Source organism: Rhamphochromis longiceps, linkage group LG17 (genome assembly GCF_057381845.1).
Source record: "Rhamphochromis longiceps isolate RC_006_pf linkage group LG17, R_longiceps_female_GT1.1, whole genome shotgun sequence".
Lineage (NCBI taxonomy): Eukaryota > Metazoa > Chordata > Actinopteri > Cichliformes > Cichlidae > Rhamphochromis > Rhamphochromis longiceps.
In genome coordinates, this window is record NC_140573.1 from 15,897,771 (window position 1) to 15,920,762 (window position 22,992).

The 22,992-nt window shown below is 38.6% G+C and overlaps 1 protein-coding gene across 1 annotated transcript in view; it reads left to right on the forward strand.

Annotated features, from left to right (window-relative positions):
* The window catches only part of ghrhrb (growth hormone releasing hormone receptor b), a 75,047-nt gene that overhangs the window by 36,947 nt on the left and 15,108 nt on the right, over positions 1-22,992 (forward strand). The window contains exons 3-6 of the mRNA XM_085386662.1: positions 6,110-6,220; positions 15,294-15,394; positions 18,448-18,545; positions 18,671-18,803. Coding sequence (XP_085242788.1) covers positions 6,110-6,220; positions 15,294-15,394; positions 18,448-18,545; positions 18,671-18,803 — 443 coding nt within the window. The remainder of the gene's footprint in view (positions 1-6,109; positions 6,221-15,293; positions 15,395-18,447; positions 18,546-18,670; positions 18,804-22,992) is intronic.

A 22,992-nucleotide genomic window follows, 5' to 3' on the forward strand; every position in this document is an offset into this window, starting at 1 on the left:
TGCTGTTGGCATTTATTCTTTTTAAGAACACATCAGTTTTTGAGTTGACCAATCCAAATGTTTTCTCTTTCATGGATTTATGGTTCATGTTTTTCCTAATCTAATGATGGCTCCTCTCACTTGCACAGGCATCTCTTTTGAACTCGTATTTAAAATTACTAATGATGATGATGATAATAATAATAATAATAATAATAATAATAATAATAATAATAATAATAATAATACATTTTATTTGAGGGCGCCTTTCTAAAACCCAAGGTCACCTTACAAAGAGAAAACAACATCAATAAAACAGTAGATTAAAATAGATTCTAATAAATTAAAATACAGAAACCAGCAAAATACAACTACAAACAACAAATTTAAAAAAACAAACAAAAAAAACCCCACGATTTGACAGCAAGTTTTAAAGCGAGTAAGCCAGGTTAAACAAGTAGGTTTTGAGTTGTGACTTAAGTAAGGGAAGAGAATCCATTTCTTAAGGCTGAAGGAAGTGAGTTCCAGAGCCGAGGAGCAGAGCGACTGAAAGCTTACCATAGTGGTAAGGCAAGCAGAAGGAACAACAAGATGAGTGGCAGATGAAGATCTGAGAGAGCGGGAAACTGTGGTGATACGAAGCAGATCACAGAGATAAGGAGGGGCAAGGTTATGAATACACTTAAACATGAGAACTAAGATTTTATCTTAGTTTATCCTGGCTTTTATGGGCAACCAGTGAGGCTGTTGAAGAATTGGGGTAATATGGTCTCTTAAGAGAGTACGAGTTATGACCCGAGCTGCAGAATTCTGAAGAAGTTGAAGTTTATGGAGGGACTTATTAGGGAGACCAAATAACATACTTGCCAACCTTGAGACCTCAGAATTAGGGAGACATTCAAAAGGGCTGTTGGGGGGGAGTGGTATACATATACGTATATACACAATAAACTTGAATTTTGCAATGTTTACTTATTGGGTAAATAGGTTAAATGTCACCGTTATTATTGTCCGGCTGGAAACAGCAGAGGTGTCCAAATTCACAGGCTGTGTCCACCTGAGGACCCAGCCTTCGTGGTCTAAGTGGGCCGGGTCCTCCGAAGGCCGAGTAGGCCGGAAGTGAGCGACTGTGAAATTGGACGGTCTAGCCTTCAGAATTATGTCATGAGCTCTCTTGGTGGAGTGAAACTCTGCTGTCTGCTCCTTGCGATCTAAAGTATAACCTGACGCTGGCGTAAATTCTCAACCATCTTGGACTTCTGTTTAATCAGTTCTCTGTTTGACGTTTACTCAGCTGTGTGAAAACCCTGGAGCAACCCTCCCGAGGGATTAATAAAGTTTTATTTAATCTAATTTAATCTAATAACTTTAATCTCAGCCAAACTGATTTAGTCATGAACACATAAAACAATAACATGTTTAAGTTATTTAAGTGACTTATATATCATGTTTAACCTGAGTAGCGAAAGACCGCGGGGGTTTGAAAACGATGTGCCGGGAGTTTGCTGTTCTCCCCGGCTCAGATATTTGAAGTTTACACAGCTACATTCTCGCCTGAAAATATGTTAAAAGTTTATTTTGTGACCCACAAAGAGTAATAAGAGTAATATTAAAACTAAGTAGCTGCACCAGTAGTAGCCATTGTTGGAAACTGGAATTGCCTGAGCCAATCTGGGATATGGTTTTTCAATTTTGTTGTCCGAGTGGAAAATCGGGAGAAATTCGGGAGAATGGTGGCTCCAGGAGATTTTCGGGAGGGGCACTGAAATTGTTCGTAGAGATTATGGTCGTTGAGGTATGAGTGAAGCTGGAAGGCAAAAACTTTCTCAAGGATTTTCGAAATAAAGGCGAGGTTTGATATAGGGTGGAGATTATCAAAGTTATTGGGATCTGAACCAGGCTTTTTGAGAATTGGAGCGACAGAAGCAGTTTTCAGGGGTGGAGGAATAATTCCAGTGTTAAGGGAAGCGTGGATAATACTATGAGAGGAGCCAATGAGGGAAGACAAGCTTTAACTAATACAGTGGGAAGAGGGTCGAGCTGACAAGTGGATGATTTTGATTTTTGAATAAGATTTAATACATCAGCTATGGAGGGAAGAGTAAAACTTGAAAATAACTGGGAGGAAGACAGTGAGGAAAACAAAGTCTACTTCACAGTTTGTTTTCGCTGCTCTTGCGGCGACCAGCAGGTTGTCTCTGTCTGTCAGTGTCAGTGTTTTAACTTATTTAATTTCATTCTTGAGTTATGTTTTTATTTTTTTGAGCATGAGGAAATCCTACAGCATCCGCTTGTGCTTTGTGGAACTTCTTTTAACGAAGATGGGGTTTTTATTTCGCATGTTTTTATTGGCAATCCTGACTGTTGTTTGGAGTCATTGCTACTGACAAACAGTTACATACTCACGGGAGTTTCTTCTGGATCTTCGGTGGAAAGGCCCGTCTCTGGACTCTTTTCACCCTCCAGTGTTTTCCAGCTCTGGATTATCTGGTAACCACAGGGGCACTCTTGTTTTTAACAGAGTCAAAGCAAGGAAGCGGGGTAAGAAGGGAGGCCTACGTCAGCGATTGAGGAAGAAAATACGATACACTTTACTCCTCACTGAGGAGTAAATTGGATGAACTGCATTTGAATGTCGCACATTTACGGGACTACAGAGATACATGTCTAATGGCATTCACAGGGATTCTGACCTTGATTCTTCTCTGGAATTAAAGGGTTTCGGGTTTCCCATACATCTGGATCGAGACCCCGGAGCCACCCAGAAATCTCAAGGAGGAGGGGTGTGTTTGTATATAAATCAGAAATGGTGTAAAAACGTTACTGTTCGTAAACAAGTGTGTCTGCCTGACATTGAGTTCCTCTCTGTGTCTTTGAGGCCGTTTTATCTGCCGAGGGAATTCCCACAGATTAACGTCACCGTCGTTTACATCCATTCTAAAGCGAATCCTAAGAATGCGACTGGCACCATCTCCAACGTCATCCACTCACTACAATCTCTCTCCTGAGGCCCCTAATATTGTTCTTGGGGACTTTAATCGCTGCGATGTGAAGAAAACACTGAGCAGTTTTTATCAGTATGTGAACTGTCCCACGCGCTTCAATAAGACTCTGGATCTATGTTACAGTTCCATAAAAGGTGCGACCAGAGTGGTCGGTGTTTACAGAATCATGTAGAGACATTAATGAACTCACTGACGTTGTCTGCAGCTATATCTCCTTTTGCAGAGACATGATTATCCCTTCAAAGGTTTTGCATTTTTCCCTAATAACAAACCATGGTCTTCAAAAGCCCTTATGAGGCTGATTCATGAAAGGAAAAAAGCTTTTATTGAAGGGAATATCTTGAAAGTAAGAGAAATTAGGAAGGAGATCAGATCAGAAATTAAAAAAGCCAAAATAAAATACAAGGGTAAGGTAGAGGCGGAGATGGGTAGCAATAACTTAAGGGTTGCCTGGGCAGGTATGAAACACATGACTGGTCACTGTTACAGTGACTGTAATAAGATAAGTCTCCCTGGTTTTAGTTCAGACTCTCAGTTAGCCAATGAGCTGAATAGATTTTATTTGAGATTCATTGATAATTATAATTTTAGGAATACACTTGATTTCTTAATAGAGAGCACCAGAGCCCCCCTCCCCCCGCTTTGTTCTTTGATGAAAGAAGGGTGGAAAATCTTTTTAAAATGAGTAAGACTAATAAAAGTCCAGGTCCTTAAGTATATGTGACCAGGTTCTTGGAACATGCACTGAGCAATTATGCAGTATTTTTTTTATTACATCTTTCTTTTATCACTTCAGCAGCAGAAGGTTCCAGAGGTATGGGAAAAATCAATTATTTCTCCAGTTGCTAAGACCACAAAACCTACATCATTAAATGATTTTAGGCCTCCTAAAGTCCTTTGAAAAACTTGTCAGGAAGGAGATCCTGCAGCAAGTAGAAAATCTTATAGACCCACTACAATTTGCATACAGGCCTCGTAGAGGTGTTGATGATGCAGTGGTCACTCTGTTGAATTTCCTTTATTGCCATCTCGATGGTGCTAAAGCTCATACTCGGCTTTTATTTATCGATTTTTCTTCAGCTTTTAATACTATCCAGCCACATCTTTTAGTTGATAAACTTCTTAACCAGTTTAAACTTGATTTAAACTGGTTGGTTGGATTTTAGACTTTTTAACTGACAGATCTCAGTGTGTGAACCGCTGTTTTTCCAAACAACTGAACTCTTCTACTGGCTCACCACAAGGTTGTTGTCTCTCTCCTCTACTGTATATTTTGTACACTAAAGACTGTCGCAGTACACAGGCCAACAGGCATTTCATTAAATATGCAGATGACACAGTCATTGTAAGCCTCCTTCATGGTGAAGAGGATTCCCATGGGCCTGTTGTGGATGAGTTTGTTTCGTGGTGTGATCAGTCCTTCTTAATGATCAACACCTTGAAAACCAAGGACATGGTTATTGACTTCAGGAAGACATCCCCACATCCTGCGCTAACAGTGGTAAATGGTGCAGCGATTGAACTGGTGGACAGTTATAAGTATTTGTGGGCTGTTCTTGATACGGCTCTGTCCTTTTAGTCACATCTTGCTTCTACAGTGAAAAAGGTTCAACAAAGACTGTACATTTTAAGGAGTTGAGAGGTTTTAATGTTTCATCTGAAATGATGACTCGTTTTTTATAAAAGTTTTATTGAATCTGTTTTAACCTTCTGTATCATTGCCTGGTATGGTAATATGTCCTTGAATAATAAGACCAGATTTAGCAACCTGGTTAAAGTGTCTGGTCAGATTTCAGGTCCAGCTTGTGAAATTTTCTAACAGGCAGGTGCTGAGGAAGGCAACCTCTGTCTTGTTGTGTTCAGATCATCCTCTCTTTAATGATTTTCAACTGCTTCCTTCAGGTCGTCGTTGTAAAGTGCATGCAGTGAAGACATAGATTGTCTTTTCTACCTACTGCTATTATCATGGTTAATAACACTAAACCATAAGTGTTGTTGCCATTGCACATTGCACTTTCTTTAATGATAAAATTTAGGTTGTTTTCTCAGGGCTTATATTGTTTTTTGTGTGTATGTGATGTGTTTGTTTGTTTTTTATATTTCTGTATGGACATACTGCAAATCAATTTCCCGTTAGGGACAATAAAGTTACTATTGACCACTGACATTGACCATTGACAGTTAGATGCTCCTACCGAGTTAAGTTGGTGGATATCAGCGATTTTATCAGTGAAAAAAGATATAAGAGAGTTGCAAAAGTCAGCAGAGTTCATATGAGAGGAGAATGAGTCCGGAGGTTTTGTAATTTTACTAAACAATGAAAAGAGACCTGGAGTTACCTTCACTAGAACTGATTAAACCAGAATAGTATGCAGATTTGGCTGAAGCAATGCAATCCTTATGCAACAAGATATGATTGTTATACATTTCTTGTATCGTAAGTCCGGTTTTCTTGAACAGACGTTCCAGTTGGCGTCCTTTAGCTTTGAGATGGCGCAGGTTAAGAGTAAACCATGGTGCTGAACGGGAAAATGAGACAGTTCGGTGTTTAAGTGGAGCAAATGTGTTAAGAAGGTTATGGAGGTTGACATTATAGTGAGAAACAAGTTCATCTGGGGATCAGGAGCTGTGAATAAATGGAAGGTCATAAATGGCAGATGAAAGATCAGCAGGGTTAATATTACTAATTAAAGTGAAATAAAAATTCAACAATCTGATCAACTTTATATGTTATATCTACTTATGTCTGCTCATAGATCAGGTCTTCCCTGCCCATGAAACTGCTTATTAGTCAATGGTCTAATAATTTTTGAGCACTTGAACACAGCTCGAAAATCTGTCATTTCTAATCTGTAACCTGTAATTCTTAAGCTTTTAATGCAAAGTTTTGGAATTAATGCTAAAAATCTGCACTTCAGTCACATTGCAATTGTTTGACTTGAAGCATTTGATGGTGTGCAGAGGCAGAACTACAAGAACTGTGTCTTTGTCCAGCAAGTATATTTTTGTTTTGATGATGGTCTGACCATATGTAATATTTCTGTTTACTCACCTGTGCTGTGAAAGTATTAGTGCTGCTAACTGAGACTCTATAATGTTTGGTAATTACTGTCTTTCCTTGTTAGGCTGTCCAACAGTTTGGGACAACCTTCAGTGCTGGTATCATGCTGAGGTGGGACAGGTGGTCAATATCTCGTGCGCCTCTGGCATCTGGCAGCTGTTGCCTAATAACCAAGGTAAGTCCATTTCACCTCAAATTGAATGATTAGTTTTCTTTGGTTTAATTGGCTAATTTAAATAATTGCTACTGTACCAAAATTTGACATTTTGAGGATGCTTGGCTGTGTTTTTTTAATGCTCTAAAAACAATGTTCTTATGTTAGGGATCCTAACTTGATATAAACTGCAAGGAACTGCAGCAGAACCATCAGCGTTGGTTGAGGCAGGGCAACAAAGTGATTAATAATGCTGCCAACAGTCATGGCGATCTTTTTATCCTCCTGCTTCTGTCTGTATAGTGTTTTCCTCCTTGATGTTATCTGTGTGTGTGTGTGTGTGTGTGTGTGTGTGTGTGTGTGTGTGTGTGTGTGTGTGTGTGTGTGTGTGTGTGTGTGTGTGTGTGTGTGTGAGCCAACTCAACAAAAGAATGTTGTTTTTTTTAGATGCCACTAAAAGGAAGATTTGAACCTAAAAACCATTTGCATTTGTCCATTTTCACTTCAGAGCTCAGCAACTGACTGTGGTATATTTAGAGATCTTTGAGCACCAATGTTTTGTTTTCACTGAGTGGTTTACAAAAACTACATTTTTCTAGACTGCACACTGTAGAGACTAGTGCTGTCCTGACTGTTTACACGACCCTCACCTTTTCCAGAACTCTGACTCATCCAGCTGGCTGGTTTAAAGAAAACATAATAGACTCTCTCCAGTCTCTCATAACAACAAATCACTGACAGATAGATACAGACACAACTAAGAATAAAAAAAAACAATGCATTTCTGGATATCTGAAAGATAAACAATGACAAAGAAGATATCAGTATTTAGACATGAGATGTAAAAATAAGCCACTGAAACAAAATGTAATGTCTTTACTAAATGTCTTTTACAACCCTTGCCTAGACCTAGACACAACATAGGTGTGACTCCCCACTCCTGCTACTCCCAAGAAAATGGGACTGGACTCTCACACACATCACATCACCACACGCACTCTGGTTTTTCTTCATGCACACTTCCTATAATTAATATCTCTTTCTGCTATTTGCACATTTTTTACTGTAAATTTCTAAGTTAAATCTGTAAATTTTGTATAACCTATAAATTGCAAATACTGTAAAACCACTGTCATTTAATGGTCGGTCATTGCATTGCACAGCTACAAGCATTTCACCTCATGTCATACTGTGTATGGTTGTGTGTGTGACAAATAAAATTTGAATTTGAATTTGAAGCAACACACACTCAAAGCTGGTAAACAGCTGGCTCTTTACTGGGTACAGAGGAGAAAAGGGGAGTGGTGAGGTGAGTTGGAGGTTAAGAGGCCATCCGATAATCCCTGGAACTTCTCCAGTCTCCACCTGTCTCAACAGCTACCGCACACCACACACACACCTAGGAGGGAAACCTGCACACACCCACACACACTCTTATGGCAGGAACCATGGAAACAGACATGGGACATGATCATGGATCGTAACAATGTATAAACTTGCAGTTTACTTTGAAAACAGTGTACATTAGATAAGCAACTTTTCTAATGCACTCCCAGAAGCTTCTCCACATTGCTGTAAAATTCTTACAGAAGTGCAAAAGGAAGAAATCTTACAAGCAAGAGCAACTAAATTTGAATCACATTTTTTGTTATTTTACCTGTTTTCTTTTTTTCTTTTTTAGCAGAAGAATCTACTGTCTTCTGTGGAACCAGTTCCCAGTTTAGATTTAGGGGACAGAAATTTACAGGATTAGGTTTAAAATATGGTGACCCTGAACCCCCCGTAGTTACACTGCAACTGACCTAAACAACTGGGGATTTCCATGATGTACTGAGTGTGTCTTCTTCCCTCTCTGTGTTTATACACCACTTGGAATTTAATCATTATTAATAATCCTCTGGCTCTCTCCAATGTGTGTTGTCTCACTTCCTTCACCCACCAAGTGGTCACGGCAGATTCCTCCCTCCCTGAGACTGGTTCTGCTGAAGGTTTCTTCCTATTAAAAGGAGATTTTTCCTTTTCACTGTTACCAAGTGCTTGCTCACACGGGGTCGTCTGATTGCTGGAGCTTTCGCTCTGTTGTTGTAGGGTGTCCATACTATAAGAGTTGAGTTGTGCCTATATTGAATGTAATTAAAGGTATGAAACTTTCATATGAACTGATCAAATAGCTCTAAGATCACTGGCTGACTGAGTGCCTGCCCTTTTGTTGTGTCAGCTGTTTTGCTAAATTGTTGCTAAACAGAATAAGTAGTTGCAGCAGAGAACATGCACAGTAAGTGAGAGGCTGTGTGTAGAAAAGATTTACTTGACTAATTTCCAGTCTTGAATAAAACACTGCTTAAATGAAAAAAAGAAAAAGGAAAAAATGCAGAGTGAAAGTGTATACTTTGCGTGGAGGGATCAGGAGGCGGAGGTAGCTGCTGATGACCTCATAACTCAGTGTTAGTGGGTTCTCGGACCCCACTGGATTTCCTCCTCCACAGACAGTACCGATAAGTCCAGCTCTGTAACTGTGCAGGTGATCCAGGCTTTTCAGTGGGAGAATATAATGAATTGGAAAATCAAAGAGTTCACTGTATAAGCCTTCCTTCAGGAATGAGTTGGCGCTGCTCGATAGGAATAGCATTGTGAGCTCTAATGCCCTCCCTGGAGCCTTGGCCTTCAACCTCCATTCACATCCTGCCATTTGCCGCGGCTGCAGGCCTGCAGGCTCTACATGCCACTTTATACTGAGGCTAATACAGCTGGATAACGCTAAATCCACCCACGACTCAAACCCACACTCTCCTCGCTTAAGCGTCGGACAGGCATTTTCAAATAGTGAAACAGATTTTTTTTTTTTAAGTGTAAACTTTGTATCCTCCTCTCACAAACACAAACTTGCACCATATACCTGGTGACCTTGTGTGCATCATTTATTCCATAAGGGTCACTGTGGCTGAGCTCCACTATTCTAACTCCAGGCAATGGTGGGAGAACATTGCTTTGAATTCAGCTAATTCAAATCCAGCATTTGCACCCTTCACCTGCATCATCTCCATTAATACTTACAGTTATCTAATAAAAACGTTTCTAATATTATGTTTTTGTTGTAACCTTGGATTCACAGGCAGCAAGTGACAGTTTATAGAAATCAACTAAAATGTTGCTCGCTGTGCAGACTTATGGAATGGGCTATTTTTATGCCCTAAAATGACAAAATCATTAAAATACAGCTTACAAGTACAATTTTATGTTTAAAGCTTGTGTAAAGTGTAAACAAAGCAGCCAAAGTAGCCTAGGCCCATTGCAATGTATTGAAGGGAGGATTTAGGGTCACTTTAGGGCCACTTCCAACCCTAACTATATGCTTATCAAAAGCATATAGTTAGGGTTGGAAGCAATGTGCCCTCTAAGCTGCGCGCGTGCGCAATTGCGCACTGCTGGAATGGTCTCTGCACACAGAAAATCTGTGTTGTGCACAAAGAAATCTAACCTGAACTGAAATTAAAATAAATACGTTAACAATTCTGTTTTGCAGTGTTATTCAGTGAGTGACTGGCTGCTCCTGTATGGGATTAGAACGATGCCACCTTATCCCATAGTCCAGCCAATGATGCGATTCACATTCTTATATACGCACCTAATCAATGTCGTTGACAGGTTATGACAGCGTCCTTATGTGCCGGTACCACTGTAATTTGATTATTTTAATAAACCATGTAACTTGGATGGATTCGATGCTGGCGTGACCACAGTGCACACGTCTGCTGTTGCTCACAGTGGTTCAAGGGACCGCTCAGGGAGTTTGTGTGTTCGCTCAGACACATGAAAAATTAGAGGGAACATTGGTTGGAAGTGGAAGTAATCTTGAAAGTAGTCTCACTAATCCAAACTGGGAGCTGGTTCCACAGAAGAGGTGAAAGCTGATGGCTCTGCTCCCATTCTACTTTAAATATCCTAGGAACCACAAGTAAGCCTGCAGTCTGAGGACGAAGTGCTCTATTGGAGTGATATCAGGCCATTTCCTATGGCCTGATCTAAGCGCTGTATTAAATTATTACAATCAACAGTATCAAACACAACACTGAGATGACAATCACAGAGATGACTCCACTGTTGGGGCCATAAGATCATTTGTAACCTTCACTAATGCTTTTTTTTGTGCTGTGATGAGCTCTGAAACCTGAGTAAAACTCTTCAAATCAACCATTTTTCTGTAATTGATCAGTTAGCTGCTTTATAACTTCTCTTTAAAGAATTTTTGCGATAAAAGGTAGGTTTGAGATTGTCCAATAATTAGCTAAGACAGATGGATGGAGTGATACCTTTTTAAGGAATGGTTTTATCATTGCCTTTAGTACTTATACCATTATTAGCTTAAATGTCTTTGGCAAGTAACCCAATAATAGAGACAGGAATGCTTGGCTCAGCAGAGTTTTGACTTTGTGTCAGCCTGGCTACAGTGAAGAAGTAGCCATCGATCATATTTAATCTCTGTATAGTTAATATTTCTTTTTACATGCACTTTGTAGACCCTTTTTTAAAATCCATGGACAGTCAGTATATATATGTTTTTTTTTACTATACTGCTTTATTGGCAATTTATATTAAACAATAAGGCAAATAATCTACCATATTTTCTGGACTACAAAGCGCACCTGAATATTAGCCGCACAAGCTAAAATCAAGAGAACCACAATCCTTTTGTACATACATTAGCCGCACCTGACTAAAAGCCGCAGGTGTTTCAATGTTGACTTATCATATGTAAGAGAATATGCAAAAGGAATATGCAAGGGAATTGTCAGGAAAGAGATGGCTGTTTGGAGACACATCCCTTTTATTAATATTTTGAAAAACAAGTTATGGGTACATATTTGCATAACTTTTTAGGTATACGTACAAGTACCGGTAATTACAAGTACGAAACATGTACTGTGCTTCATAAACGAGTAACAAATGTAGTATATAACAATAACCTACAGCACACCAGAAGAATAGATTCGGACTACCTTTTAGGCTCAGGTGCAGTGACACGGCTTTAACAAGAAGAAAAGTCAGTCATTCACCACCATCTTCCTGCGCACTAAAACCACTAAAGTCCTCTTCTCCAGTGTCGGAAACGAACAGGCTCAGGGTGGCTTCGTCATCCACTCTTAGCTCCTTTCCTTTGTTGTCACTTTCAAAACCAAACAAATCCTCGTTGTCAGTGTCAGAGTCGAACACCCTCTGAAGGGCCGTGGCGGTGTCCTCCTCTCCATCATGCAACAGTCCAGCCCTTCAAAATCCGTTGGTGATCGTGGATGTTTTCACACTTTTCCACGCTGTCAGAATTCACTGGTGGAGTTGGGCATAAGTTGCTTTTCGCAAGTTTATCGCCGTTCGTCATCCACGCCTCCCGCTGAACACGTAGCGCTACTTTGAAGTTTGTTTTTCGCGCTACTTCGTACGGCACTACGTTGCCTGGCGGACGGACATGTGACCAACATACCACTCTTGAACCCCGATACTGTGTATCTGATCACATTCCCTTCCGCCAGGCAACGTAGTGCCGTACAACAGCGGAACAAACAAAACAAATCCTCTTATGATATCACAAAAATCATGGACAATCCATAGAAAAGCCGCACCTGACTAAAAGCCGCAGGGTTCAAAGCTTGTGCAAAAAGTAGCGGCTTATAGCCCGACAATTACGGTAATCAATCTGTCATATACATAATTAATATCCTGGTTCTCATATTTAACCTCAGTTCTGTTAAAAAGCAGTTAAAGGAAATTACTGAGGACTCATCTGTATTCTTCATTTTCTTTTCATTTACTTATGCTTTTAGTTCCTATCATAAACTGCAAAAACTGGACAATGGTCACTGATATTATTTATTAATAATCAACCTATTTACTTTATTTTCAGTATCATTTGAAAATATATTGTCTATAAGAATGCCATAATATGATGTGATTCTAGAACTTCTAATGATTTCAGGTTACAGGCTCTTATATATTATAGGCTCTGTCATTTTATGTTTATTTGGGTTTAACATTTTAATTTTTAAAATTTACACAAATTAAATTTTTTGGCATTTTCCTGTGAACTTTTCCTGCATCCAGTCTTTACAGTCTTTGTAGATTTCAACTGTTATGCATTCCAGCACATTATTAGTCAGTGTCATCACCAGAGGTTACTGTAATCCAATTACTTTTTTCAAGTAATGAGTAAAGGATTACTATTGCAAAAAAGGTAATTAGATTACTGTTACTTTCCCGTAAGCATGCTGCGTTACTGTGTTACTAAAACCGTGATTAATTGCGAGAGTGTCTCATGACAATGAGGTAAGCGAGTGTGACATTCGTGGCAACAGCTGTGTGCAGATCAACAATGGATAATATATTGAGTGCGGAAGAGCATATGATCATGCAGCGTTTAAAGCGTGGAAGTACTGACCTTACTTTGAGTTTGATTCCGTAAAAAGTGACAACATTAGCGTCCGCTGCTCACTGCGTGGGAAGAAAACTTATTTTTACAGCGAAAAAAAACCCTTAACTTCTGAGCAAGCACCAAGTACGCTACCAGGGAATGGGAAACTCACAGACAAACCCGCAGATTCTTCCACTGACCACTGCGGCACACCTGCACCAGGGTAAACCTCCGCCTACCCAACTCCTGCTTTACAGGTGAAAATAGAACAACAGGACCGCTAGTCTTTGATTTTATTTATTTTCTGCTGTGTTTTACTTGCATTTATTTGAAAGACTGAGTGTAAACACCAAAAACCTATTTTATTTTATGTGCAGAAAATAGGTTTAAATGTTAAACAAATTTCTTCCAGTCAGTGAATGTTGCATATAATTGAATTTTTGCTTGATGCATAAAGTTAAAAGATTAAAACTAATAAAACAAGTTTTAAAACGAGACTTTTCCATTTGATTACATTTTGTATGATGGATTATGCAGAAAAAGTAGAATTGGGCTGAAAGATCTATCGCTTTATTACCTATTCAGGTTGTAAATCGTGTTTTTTAAAAATAACTAAGTAACTAAACTTATTTGCTTTGAAAATAAGTAATCAGTAAAGTAATGGGATTACTTTTTTGGGGAAGTAATAAGTAATTAGTTATCAATTACTTTTTTCAAGTAACTTGACCAACACTGGTCATCACATTATCCAGTCCCTTAAACTTTAAATATTTGTCCACACAAGGCCACTCCTCAGCCACCAAAGAAGCAGCATCACACTTTGATCCAGTAGCAGTCCTTGTGAAAGAAGTCACATACTGTTTAAATTCTATTCACATGGTTACAAAGAAAAAACAAAACATAAATACCTGACTCTATCCACAGAATCCCAAAAGACTGAAGGCGCTACACAAAAGGCTGATTCTGCTCCAAAATGACTGCAAGCATAATAGGCAGTTTCTCACATGGATCAACGTGTGACATAGAATGTTATGTATGAATCCTGAATAGCTGACTTTGATTGTCAGTAGAGAAACATTGAACTGGAATTGCATGATTTAGAACTGACTTACTGTGGCAAGTGACCAGGGAATCAGCTTCAAATACATATATATCTAATTCAGCAGCCTGATGTTCACAGCTCTAGAAATGTAAGTGACATATCATAACCCATAATATTTGTGGTATGGTGTTCTGCTGGGTAGAATTATATTGTGTAAACTGGTGAATCAATAAAAGCTTGGTAAATGGCAAGACAGCAGTGCAATGGTTAGCACTCTCACCTCACCTTACAGCAAGAAGATCCTGAGTTTGAATCTTCTGACTAGTTAGGTAGATGCTTTCTATATGGAATTTGTAATTCCGCTTTAGCTGTGAAACACACAGCTGTTTAAATGTATTGACATTTTAAATTTCAGTTAAGGAAAAGTTGCAAAACTAGTTGCATATGCTGTCAGTTATAAATTTTAGAAAGAAAATATGAAGTGGTACAACAACTGAAATGGAAGACAAAAAAATTTCAAATGGTGAACGTGTAATTTTTAGTAGCAGCAGTAGTTATGTACTGTATCTGTGGTAATATTATCAGCGTTTACACGTGGTTGTCATGTGCCTGCTGTATTTTCACACTATTAACAGGAAGATGGAGTAATCCACTGAATCTTAAGAGCTGTGGTGCAGTATCTCTTCTGATAAACTCTCAGAATATTTGTGCTCATGTGCATTCCTGTGTTTATAAGGAGGTGCTGGTGTATAAGAGTGATGGATGAATGTTTTCTTATTGTGCATCTGTGTCCCAGTTTTTAAAATGCACGTGCCGATGCACACAGCAAAGGATATAACCCTAATCCCGGTCCATTTACACTTTTTTCCATTTGCTTTTTGGTTGGCAAATGGAAGAAAGGGGGTTGGTTGCTGGTAATTTGCACAGCAGCACTGTGCAAAAGTTTTGAGTCAAAGAACACCCCCATCCAGCTATATTGGAATTTTTTTTCCAGTTTATCAATCTAAAGTGAATTCACTGTTTGAGTTTTGCTCTTCAACTCCCAAGAATAACACCTGGCACAATAACCTTTTTGCCTTTTTGTTCACATGGACTTTTTGTGTACATGGACAATTGTTTAAATAAATAAACAAATAAAAAGAAATTTTAAATGAATTTCCTAATGCATATTTTATTGCACAATTCATTATTGAAGCACAACATTCTTCATTTGCATGCATGTGGCACTTCTGGTCCTCCATACTGGACACAGGAATGCAGACTTGAAACAGAGAACACAGAAGGGCACGGAAAAAAAACCTTGGGGAATAAGTGATAAGTTGAACTTCAAAAAGAAAACATAATCTGGATATAACATCACAGAAAACTAAAAAAATAGAAACTATAGCTAGAACATGTAAATAAAGAACAGACTATGCAGAAAATATAACAATGAGCAAAACTAAAATACTAAACTCAGTCATTTTTTCATTTGTTACGCCACTTAGGACTGACATGTGAATGACTGAAAAAATAAGAAAAGACCCTACTTAAAAGGGCTGAATGAGACTTCTGTCTGTACATAACAAGCAAATTTGAAACACCACAGTTTGGTGGTATTTCCCTTGGCAGAAACCGCTGAGTTTCATGTATTTTTGTTGTTGTTGTTTTAGGTTATATCTATAGGAACTGCACTGAGAAAGGATGGTCGGACTTCTACCCATCCTATGAAGAGGCCTGTAAGATTCCAGAGGATGAAGAAATCGAACCAGAGGTAAACATTGCTCATTCTCACTTAGAGATCCAAGACTATTTGCTGGATTTTTTTTTCTACTGATATTAAAAGAATTCATTGTGATAAAAATATTAAAGTTTTTTTTAATGATCTCAGCACCCTGCACATTTTTCAGCTACAGCCTTGCAGAAGACCATCTGGGTCGGTATATATTGTGATTTATTTACTATGTTTTGTTTGTTTTCATTTTATTTTAGTTTGCTATGTTGATTCCAGAGGTGGCAAAAGTGCAGATATTCTTTACTTGTGTACAGATACTATAAAAATACTATGGTAAACGTTTAAGTACCGAATCAACTTTTTTTACTCAAGTGAGAATGAAGTGGTGCAAGCTCTGAAATGTACTCAGAGAAATAAAGTTAAAAGTAGCTCCTTGAAAAATAATTCTACCAGATATTTTTGTACAAAGGGTAACTGAACTAAATGCTAATTCTAAAGAATGTGGTCAGATTGAATCTGTTATATAAGACACAAGCAGTAAAAAAGAATAAAAAAGAAATATTTTCTGTTGCCTACATTGTAAAGGGTGACTTTGCTTCCACATATAAACAGAAAAATACAGTAAGGAGTTCAAGTGGGATTCAGCAGCTGGGTGAACCCTAAGACTACTTGTAGTAGCTCAGTGTGGGGACACGAATCACAACTCACAATATTTTCTAATGTGAGCTTCAGTAAATTGTCTTTGTGTACAGGTTGTGATCAGGTGACCTGCTGTGCTTTTTGGATTTACAAAGCCTAATTTAACAAGATATCAGCAGATGTTTCTAGCTAACCTGTTTACCCTGCACAAAACTACTGATAATTTTCATTTAGCATTTGAGTAACACAAATTTAATATACTTAGTTTGTTTTGCTGGACATTTCACAATATGAAACAATCCAAACACATATGTATATCTAATATGTAATTAAAAATGATGGCACTACATGTCAAATCTGCAGTTTATCAAGTATAATTGAGCGGTCCTTATCTATAAAAAAAATAAATAAGGGAGTCTCCAGAATTTTTTCATAGGGGTCGCCATCTTGGGGCAGCTAAAAAATATTGAGGTGGCATAACCAAAAACATAATTTCCATTTTTATTATGCTATTGTCAAATATAGTTTACTTGAAAAGTTTGGCAAAAAGGAGAAAGATAAAATAATAATTTGTCTAGTTAATTTCCTGCTATTAAAGGTGATACCACTGAAAATATGTACATATGAAAACCAGGTACTTGATTTTGAAATCCATAATACGTTTTAACTGACTGATCAATTGACTAGAAGTCCCAACCAACACTTTAATATTTCTCAGCAGAGCTGAGCAGAAGCAGCCTGAAGCGTCACGGTCAGCGGGAGCTGACTGTGTGCGGAGTAAGTAAACATCATTACAAAATAAAGCAAGGCGAATAGGGGCAAGTAAACTAAACTAAACTGTGAAGGACTGACTATAACAAACATGACATGAAAATAATTCTGAACATTATAAAGCAAAATAATTATACATGCAAGGAACTATGACGAGAAAACATGAACTGAGGAGAATCATGAAAATGCGTTAACCTGATGTGAGCTGGAGAGAAGGAAAACAGACGACCTGACACTGAACAAAGGAAGACAGGACTTAAATACACACAGGAGGTGATTGTGGAAGTGGAAACACATGGGGAAACAGCTGACTCAAATGAACATAATGACACCACAGGGGAAGAGTAAAACTAAACACATGGAACAAAGAAACATAAGACTTTTAAAATAAATCAGGAAACATTGAAGGATGTAAACATGACAACACAAGCTTGACAATATGGAACACACAGACATAAAACACATGACACAAAAACCAAGGACACAGATGATAGTAATTGCTGAACTGAAACTCAACTAGACCCTAAATAAGAATAACACAAGAACTTATAATCACAAACTTAACATAAGAACTCAAAAATACAGAGCGAACTGAAAATGTTGGGTCACAGACCCAGCCCCTGACATAAAGCTTCACTCTCCCAGAATGAAGTTAACTTGTTCAGGAAAGACAAATCAGTCCAAATCAAATTAGATCATGTAAGAGTGTGAAGTGTTTCGGGTCTCTATTTTGGGGGCTGGCCAGTGCAAACAATCCGGGTGATAACTGTGTGGAATCCTGTGAAACATGCTTTTTACGTTTTCTTCACAGGACTGCAAGAACAAGCATGTTTTGAATGTGATTCCTAATTAATCAAGTAGCCATGGATAACTGGAGAGGTGAAATATATTAATGCAGTTGCTGGTATTCTGGTCATCAGTGTTAATAATGAAACTGCTCCACCTATTTCTAAACAGATTTCTCCAGGGTTGGATTACAGTAAATTTGGTTCAGGTCGCATCAAATATAGTAGCTGCATTATTCAATGAACAACTCATAAAGACAAACATAATAAAACAGCAGATGGGTCATTATCTCGTCACATTATTGAACACTTGAAGGTTGTGAATGAGCGTTAGGTTAATACTTGCTGGTGTCTGTTTAGGATAATAGTTTGCCATTTCTGGACTGTGCTGTGCACACTGGGGAGAATGGAAAAGTCAGCATTTAAGTTTACCCCAAGCCCACACACACAGACCAGTATCTACTCTTTGACTCCCACCACCCTCTGGAGCACAGACATGGAGTAATCAGCACACTACAACACTGGGCAGAAAGCATTCCCACTAAGCCAGAAGGGAAATAAAAAGAACACATACATGTAAAGAAAGCTCTCAAAACACGTGGTTATCCCAAATGGGCTTTCATCAAGTCAGCAAAGATGGGTAGGAAAGAAGGTAAGGCACAAATTAGGGAGAAACAGGATGAAAAACGGAAAAGGTCACTCTTTCGAGGACGCCAATGTTCACATTTTGGACAGAGAAGGCAGATGATTTGAAAGAGGAGTGAAATAAGCCATCTATGTCCACTGTGAACAACTTGTTGAACAAATGCGGTGGCTTACAACACCAGCTGTCTGCCACCTACAGTGCAGTTTTGAGATCCCTTCCCTTAACCCCCACTCACTTCTCTTTTTTTTCAGACAACGTATTTCTCCAACTTCAAACAGGTGTACACTGCTGGCTACGCTACCTCCCTCATCTCTCTTATATCAGCTATTTTTGTCTTCACTGTCTTCAGGTAATGCTGGAGGTCTCATTGAAAAATATTAGACTCTTTTAGACTAAATGACTCTGAAATAAAATAGTATATGAACATTTATCCAAACAGATTAATTGAAGGTTCTTTTTTCTTCTACTCTTTAGGAAATTTCACTGCACCAGGAACTACATCCACATGAACTTGTTCTTCTCATTCATCCTGAGAGCGAGTGCTGTCTTTATCAAAGACGCTATCCTTTTTTCTGATGAAAACATGGACCACTGCTTTATGTCTACAGTGAGTATGTCATCTTCCATGCCCATCAAAGGCACTATATTTACTTAAGAAAACTGGCAGTAGGATTAAGGATAGTATGGTTATCTAAAAATAAACTAAAATTCAGCGTGACAAAACTATTTTACTTAAGTGAAAAACACATTAAAAACTAGGTTACAGAAAAAACCCCTCACTGAAATTATATTATGTGGTTACAAAATGAGCTAAAGTGGGAGATTGACTTAGTTTTTAGGGTTTGGAGGCATTGATGCATGTTGTTAATGATATAGATATTCCATTCTCATTAAACATATAGCTCATAGACTCCAGTTCCCCCACGACAGAGATAGATGGGGGGATATGTGGATGTGTCTATGTGTCAGTGTGTCAGCTGTTTTCAAAAGGTCTCATTTGTATTGAAGCATCAATACAGAACATTGTAAGATTGACCATTTAAAATACTTATTTTAAATATTTTAAATAGTAAAACTAATACAGAAACTTAAAAACTAAAAAAAAATGTTTACATTTTTTTAATTATAAACTAGCTGAAACATAGCTTAACTAAAAGTAAAACCTGAAGATTGGGGTCATTACTCAAAACAAGTAATGCACTACAGCTTACACTTCACTTTTTAAAAGATTTTGTTTCTTCTGCTTATCTAGTGAAGGGTTACAAGGGTGCTCTCAAACTATGACTCTGTCCTGTCATAGTTTGAGAGGGAGGTACAACAGGCAGGTATGCAGACATCCATTCTGGGTTACATTCACCAGTCACCAGTTAGATGAGAAAACTGCAGTCCCCAGAGAGAATCCACAGAGGCACAAGGAGAAATATGCAGTCTCCACATAAAAGCGCACCACCTTGCTGGCCTTCGCAGGGAAGGTTACTCCTTGTGGAAAATAATAAATTACACAACTTATTATATTTTTTATTTTGTTACTTGGCAACAGTGCCTGTGTAAATAGCAAACTAACAATAAAAATATGATATGTACACATATCATCCACTATTTCGGGACTGACCTCACTGACTGCTCTTTATGGTCCCCCTCTGATCCACTCTTGCAATAAGGAAGAACTAATGAGCATAATATCACTCCTCAGTTTTTAGAGTGCTTGGTCCCTTTTGTACTTCTGCAGCATGAATTAAACTCAATAAAAAATATAGCTTGGAACATTTTTTTCTATCCACCCAAGATGCAGATAATTAAATGATACTTAATTGTCAGTGTGGTACTTCAATTCAATTCAATTCAATTTTATATATATAGCACCAAATTACAACAACAGTCACCTCAAGGTGCTTTATATTATAAGGTATACCCTGCAGCAATACATAGAGAGAAACCCAACAATCATATGACCCCCTATGAGCAAGAGGGGCAGCTATCTGCTGCGACCAGTTGGTGTCAGAGAAGGAAGACAGAATAACAGACATGCTGTGGAAGAGAGCCAGAGATTAATAGTAAGTATGATTCAATGCAGAGAGGTCTATTAACACATAGTGAGTGAGAAAGGTGACTGAAGAAGAAATACTCAATGCATCACAGGAGTCCCCCAGCAGCCTAGAACTATTGCAGCATAACTAAGGGAGGATTCAGGGTCACCTGATCCAGCCCTAACTATGTGCATAATCAAAAAGGAAAGTTTTAAACCTGATCTTAAAAGCAGAGATTGTGTCTGTCTCCCGAATCCAACCTGGAAGCTGGTTCCACAGAAGAGGGGCCTGAAAACTGAAGGCTCTCCCTCCCATTCTACCTTTAAATACTCTAGGAAATTCTGGGTTTCTTGGACAAGTGCTCCAATTTCTACTTAAGAATATAGTTGGGGGGGAAAGGCAGTGGTCCTTTCAAAATAGCCCTTTATTTTGCCAGCACCACAATTACAATGACTTCCAAAATGTGCAACACAAGAAGTATCCATGTTTTAAAGCTATAATCAGAACTTGTCAAGTAATCTTGGAAAAAGTAACTAAACTTGGTCAATTATTTCTTCAGACTTTACATGTCAAACCTTCTCAGAAGAAACAAGACATGTTGGCAATTTAACAATGTATTAAACAAACAGGGGTCTCAGTAGCATGTGGAAGAACAATACACAGAATCAGCCTGGCACCACATCTTCATGCTGGCCACAATCTGGACACACTAAAGCAGTGGGATGGTATCGCATTCTTCAATCAGCACTTGTCACAGGTCAGCCAAATAAACAGGCTTTCCAGTGGTATGAGATTTATACCCGTTGCAACAATAAAGAAATAATAAACCAAATGCAAATTTCCTTACTTTGCATGCTGCTAATAATCCAATTTAATAGTTTTTTAATTTAATCTAACTGCACAGGTTAGATTATTGTTTCTATCCAGCCATATTCTTTTTACAATTACTAGGTAAATCTGTTGCAGGAAAAAAGGGAGATAAAATATCCATGTTTCAACTGCAAGGTTTCTTTAAACTGTAGCAATGAGTTTGGTTAGCTGTGTTTGGTTTTCTTGATATCGTCTCTGATGAGGTTAATAACTTAATATAAGAGCAGCAAGGAGCAAGACTGAAATGCTGGGAATGGCTGAGCAAAGAGCCGGTGAGAGCATGAATGTGTTTCCCTTTGTGTTTTTCTCCTGATGAGGCTGTCTGGAGTGCTGGTAAGTGTGCCTCTTGTGTCGGTATGAGGGACCAGCACCAGAACATCAGCATGACTCGTAGAAAGGCTTTGAGGCACAATGAATAGGTAATATGAAGGGAAAAAAAGCCTACTCATGACATCAACAAAAACACGGTTTAAAGAAAAATACAGTGGGCAAGGCTAGATATGGATAAGAAGATGGTTCTAGAACAGGATTCACAGTGAAATCTATCAATCAGTAATACATTATGTATTAATTACGAACTGTCCAGATGTATCAAATATCATGTACAAAAGGTTAGCAGCTAACTAGTGAAGAAAATAGAAGAAAATTACAGAAACAGGCAATGGAGAGCAAAACTAGAGCTAAAACACCTTGAATAGTTGGCATCCCTTCTGGTGGGAACTATCTAACTGAGGGTTACTCTTCAAAAACGTACAGGGAATTAGGCAACAGATTGCTAACAAGTCTAATTTAATATGCTATATGCATATAACATGCTTTTTAGCTTTCATAGTGTGAAGTAGGAAGTGGGCTCACCCAAGTATCCCAAAATTTTGTCCAACACCCGAAAGGTGACAATGACAGAGTAGCGAAAAACTACAAGTAATGTTTGAAATACAGTGGGGCAAAAAAGTATTTAGTCAGCCACTGATTGTGCAAGTTCCCCCACTTAAAATGATGACAGAGGTCAGTAATTTGCACCAGAGGTACACTTCAACTGTGAGAGACAGAATGTGAAAAAAAAATCCATGAATTCACATGGTAGGATTTGTAAAGAATTTATTCATAAATTAGGGTGGAAAATAAGTATTTGGTCACCTCAAACAAGGAAAATCTCTGGCTCTCACAGACCTGTAACGTCTTCTGTAAGAAGCTTTTCTGTCCCCCACTCGTTACCTGTATGAATGGCACCTGTTTGAACTCATCATCTGTATAAAAGACACCTGTCCACAGCCTCAAATAGTCAGACTCCAAACTCCGCCATGGCCAAGACCAAAGAGCTTTCGAAGGACACCAGGAAAAGTATTGTAGACCTGCACCAGACTGGGAAGAGTGAATCTACAATAGGCAAGCAGCTTGGTGTGAAAAAATCAACTGTGGGAGCAATCATCAGAAAATGGAAGACATACAAGACCACTGATAATCTGCCTCGATCTGGGGCTCCACGCAAGATCTCATCCCGTGGGGTCAAAATGATCATGAGAACGGTGAGCAAAGATCCCAGAACCACACGGGGGGACCTGGTGAATGACCTGCAGAGAGCTGGGACCAAAGTAACAAAGGTCACCATCAGTAACACACTACAACGGCAGGGAATCAAATCCCGCAGTGCCAGATGTGTTCCGCTGCTGAAGCCAGTGCATGTCCAGGCCCGTCTGAAGTTTGCCAGAGAGCACATGGATGATACAGCAGAGGATTGGGAGAATGTCATGTGGTCAGATGAAACCAAAGTAGAACTTTTTGGTATAAACTCAACTCGTTGTGTTTGGAGGAAGAAGAATACTGAGTTGCATCCCAAGAACACCATACCTACTGTGAAGCATGGGGGTGGAAACATCATGCTATGGGGCTGTTTTTCTG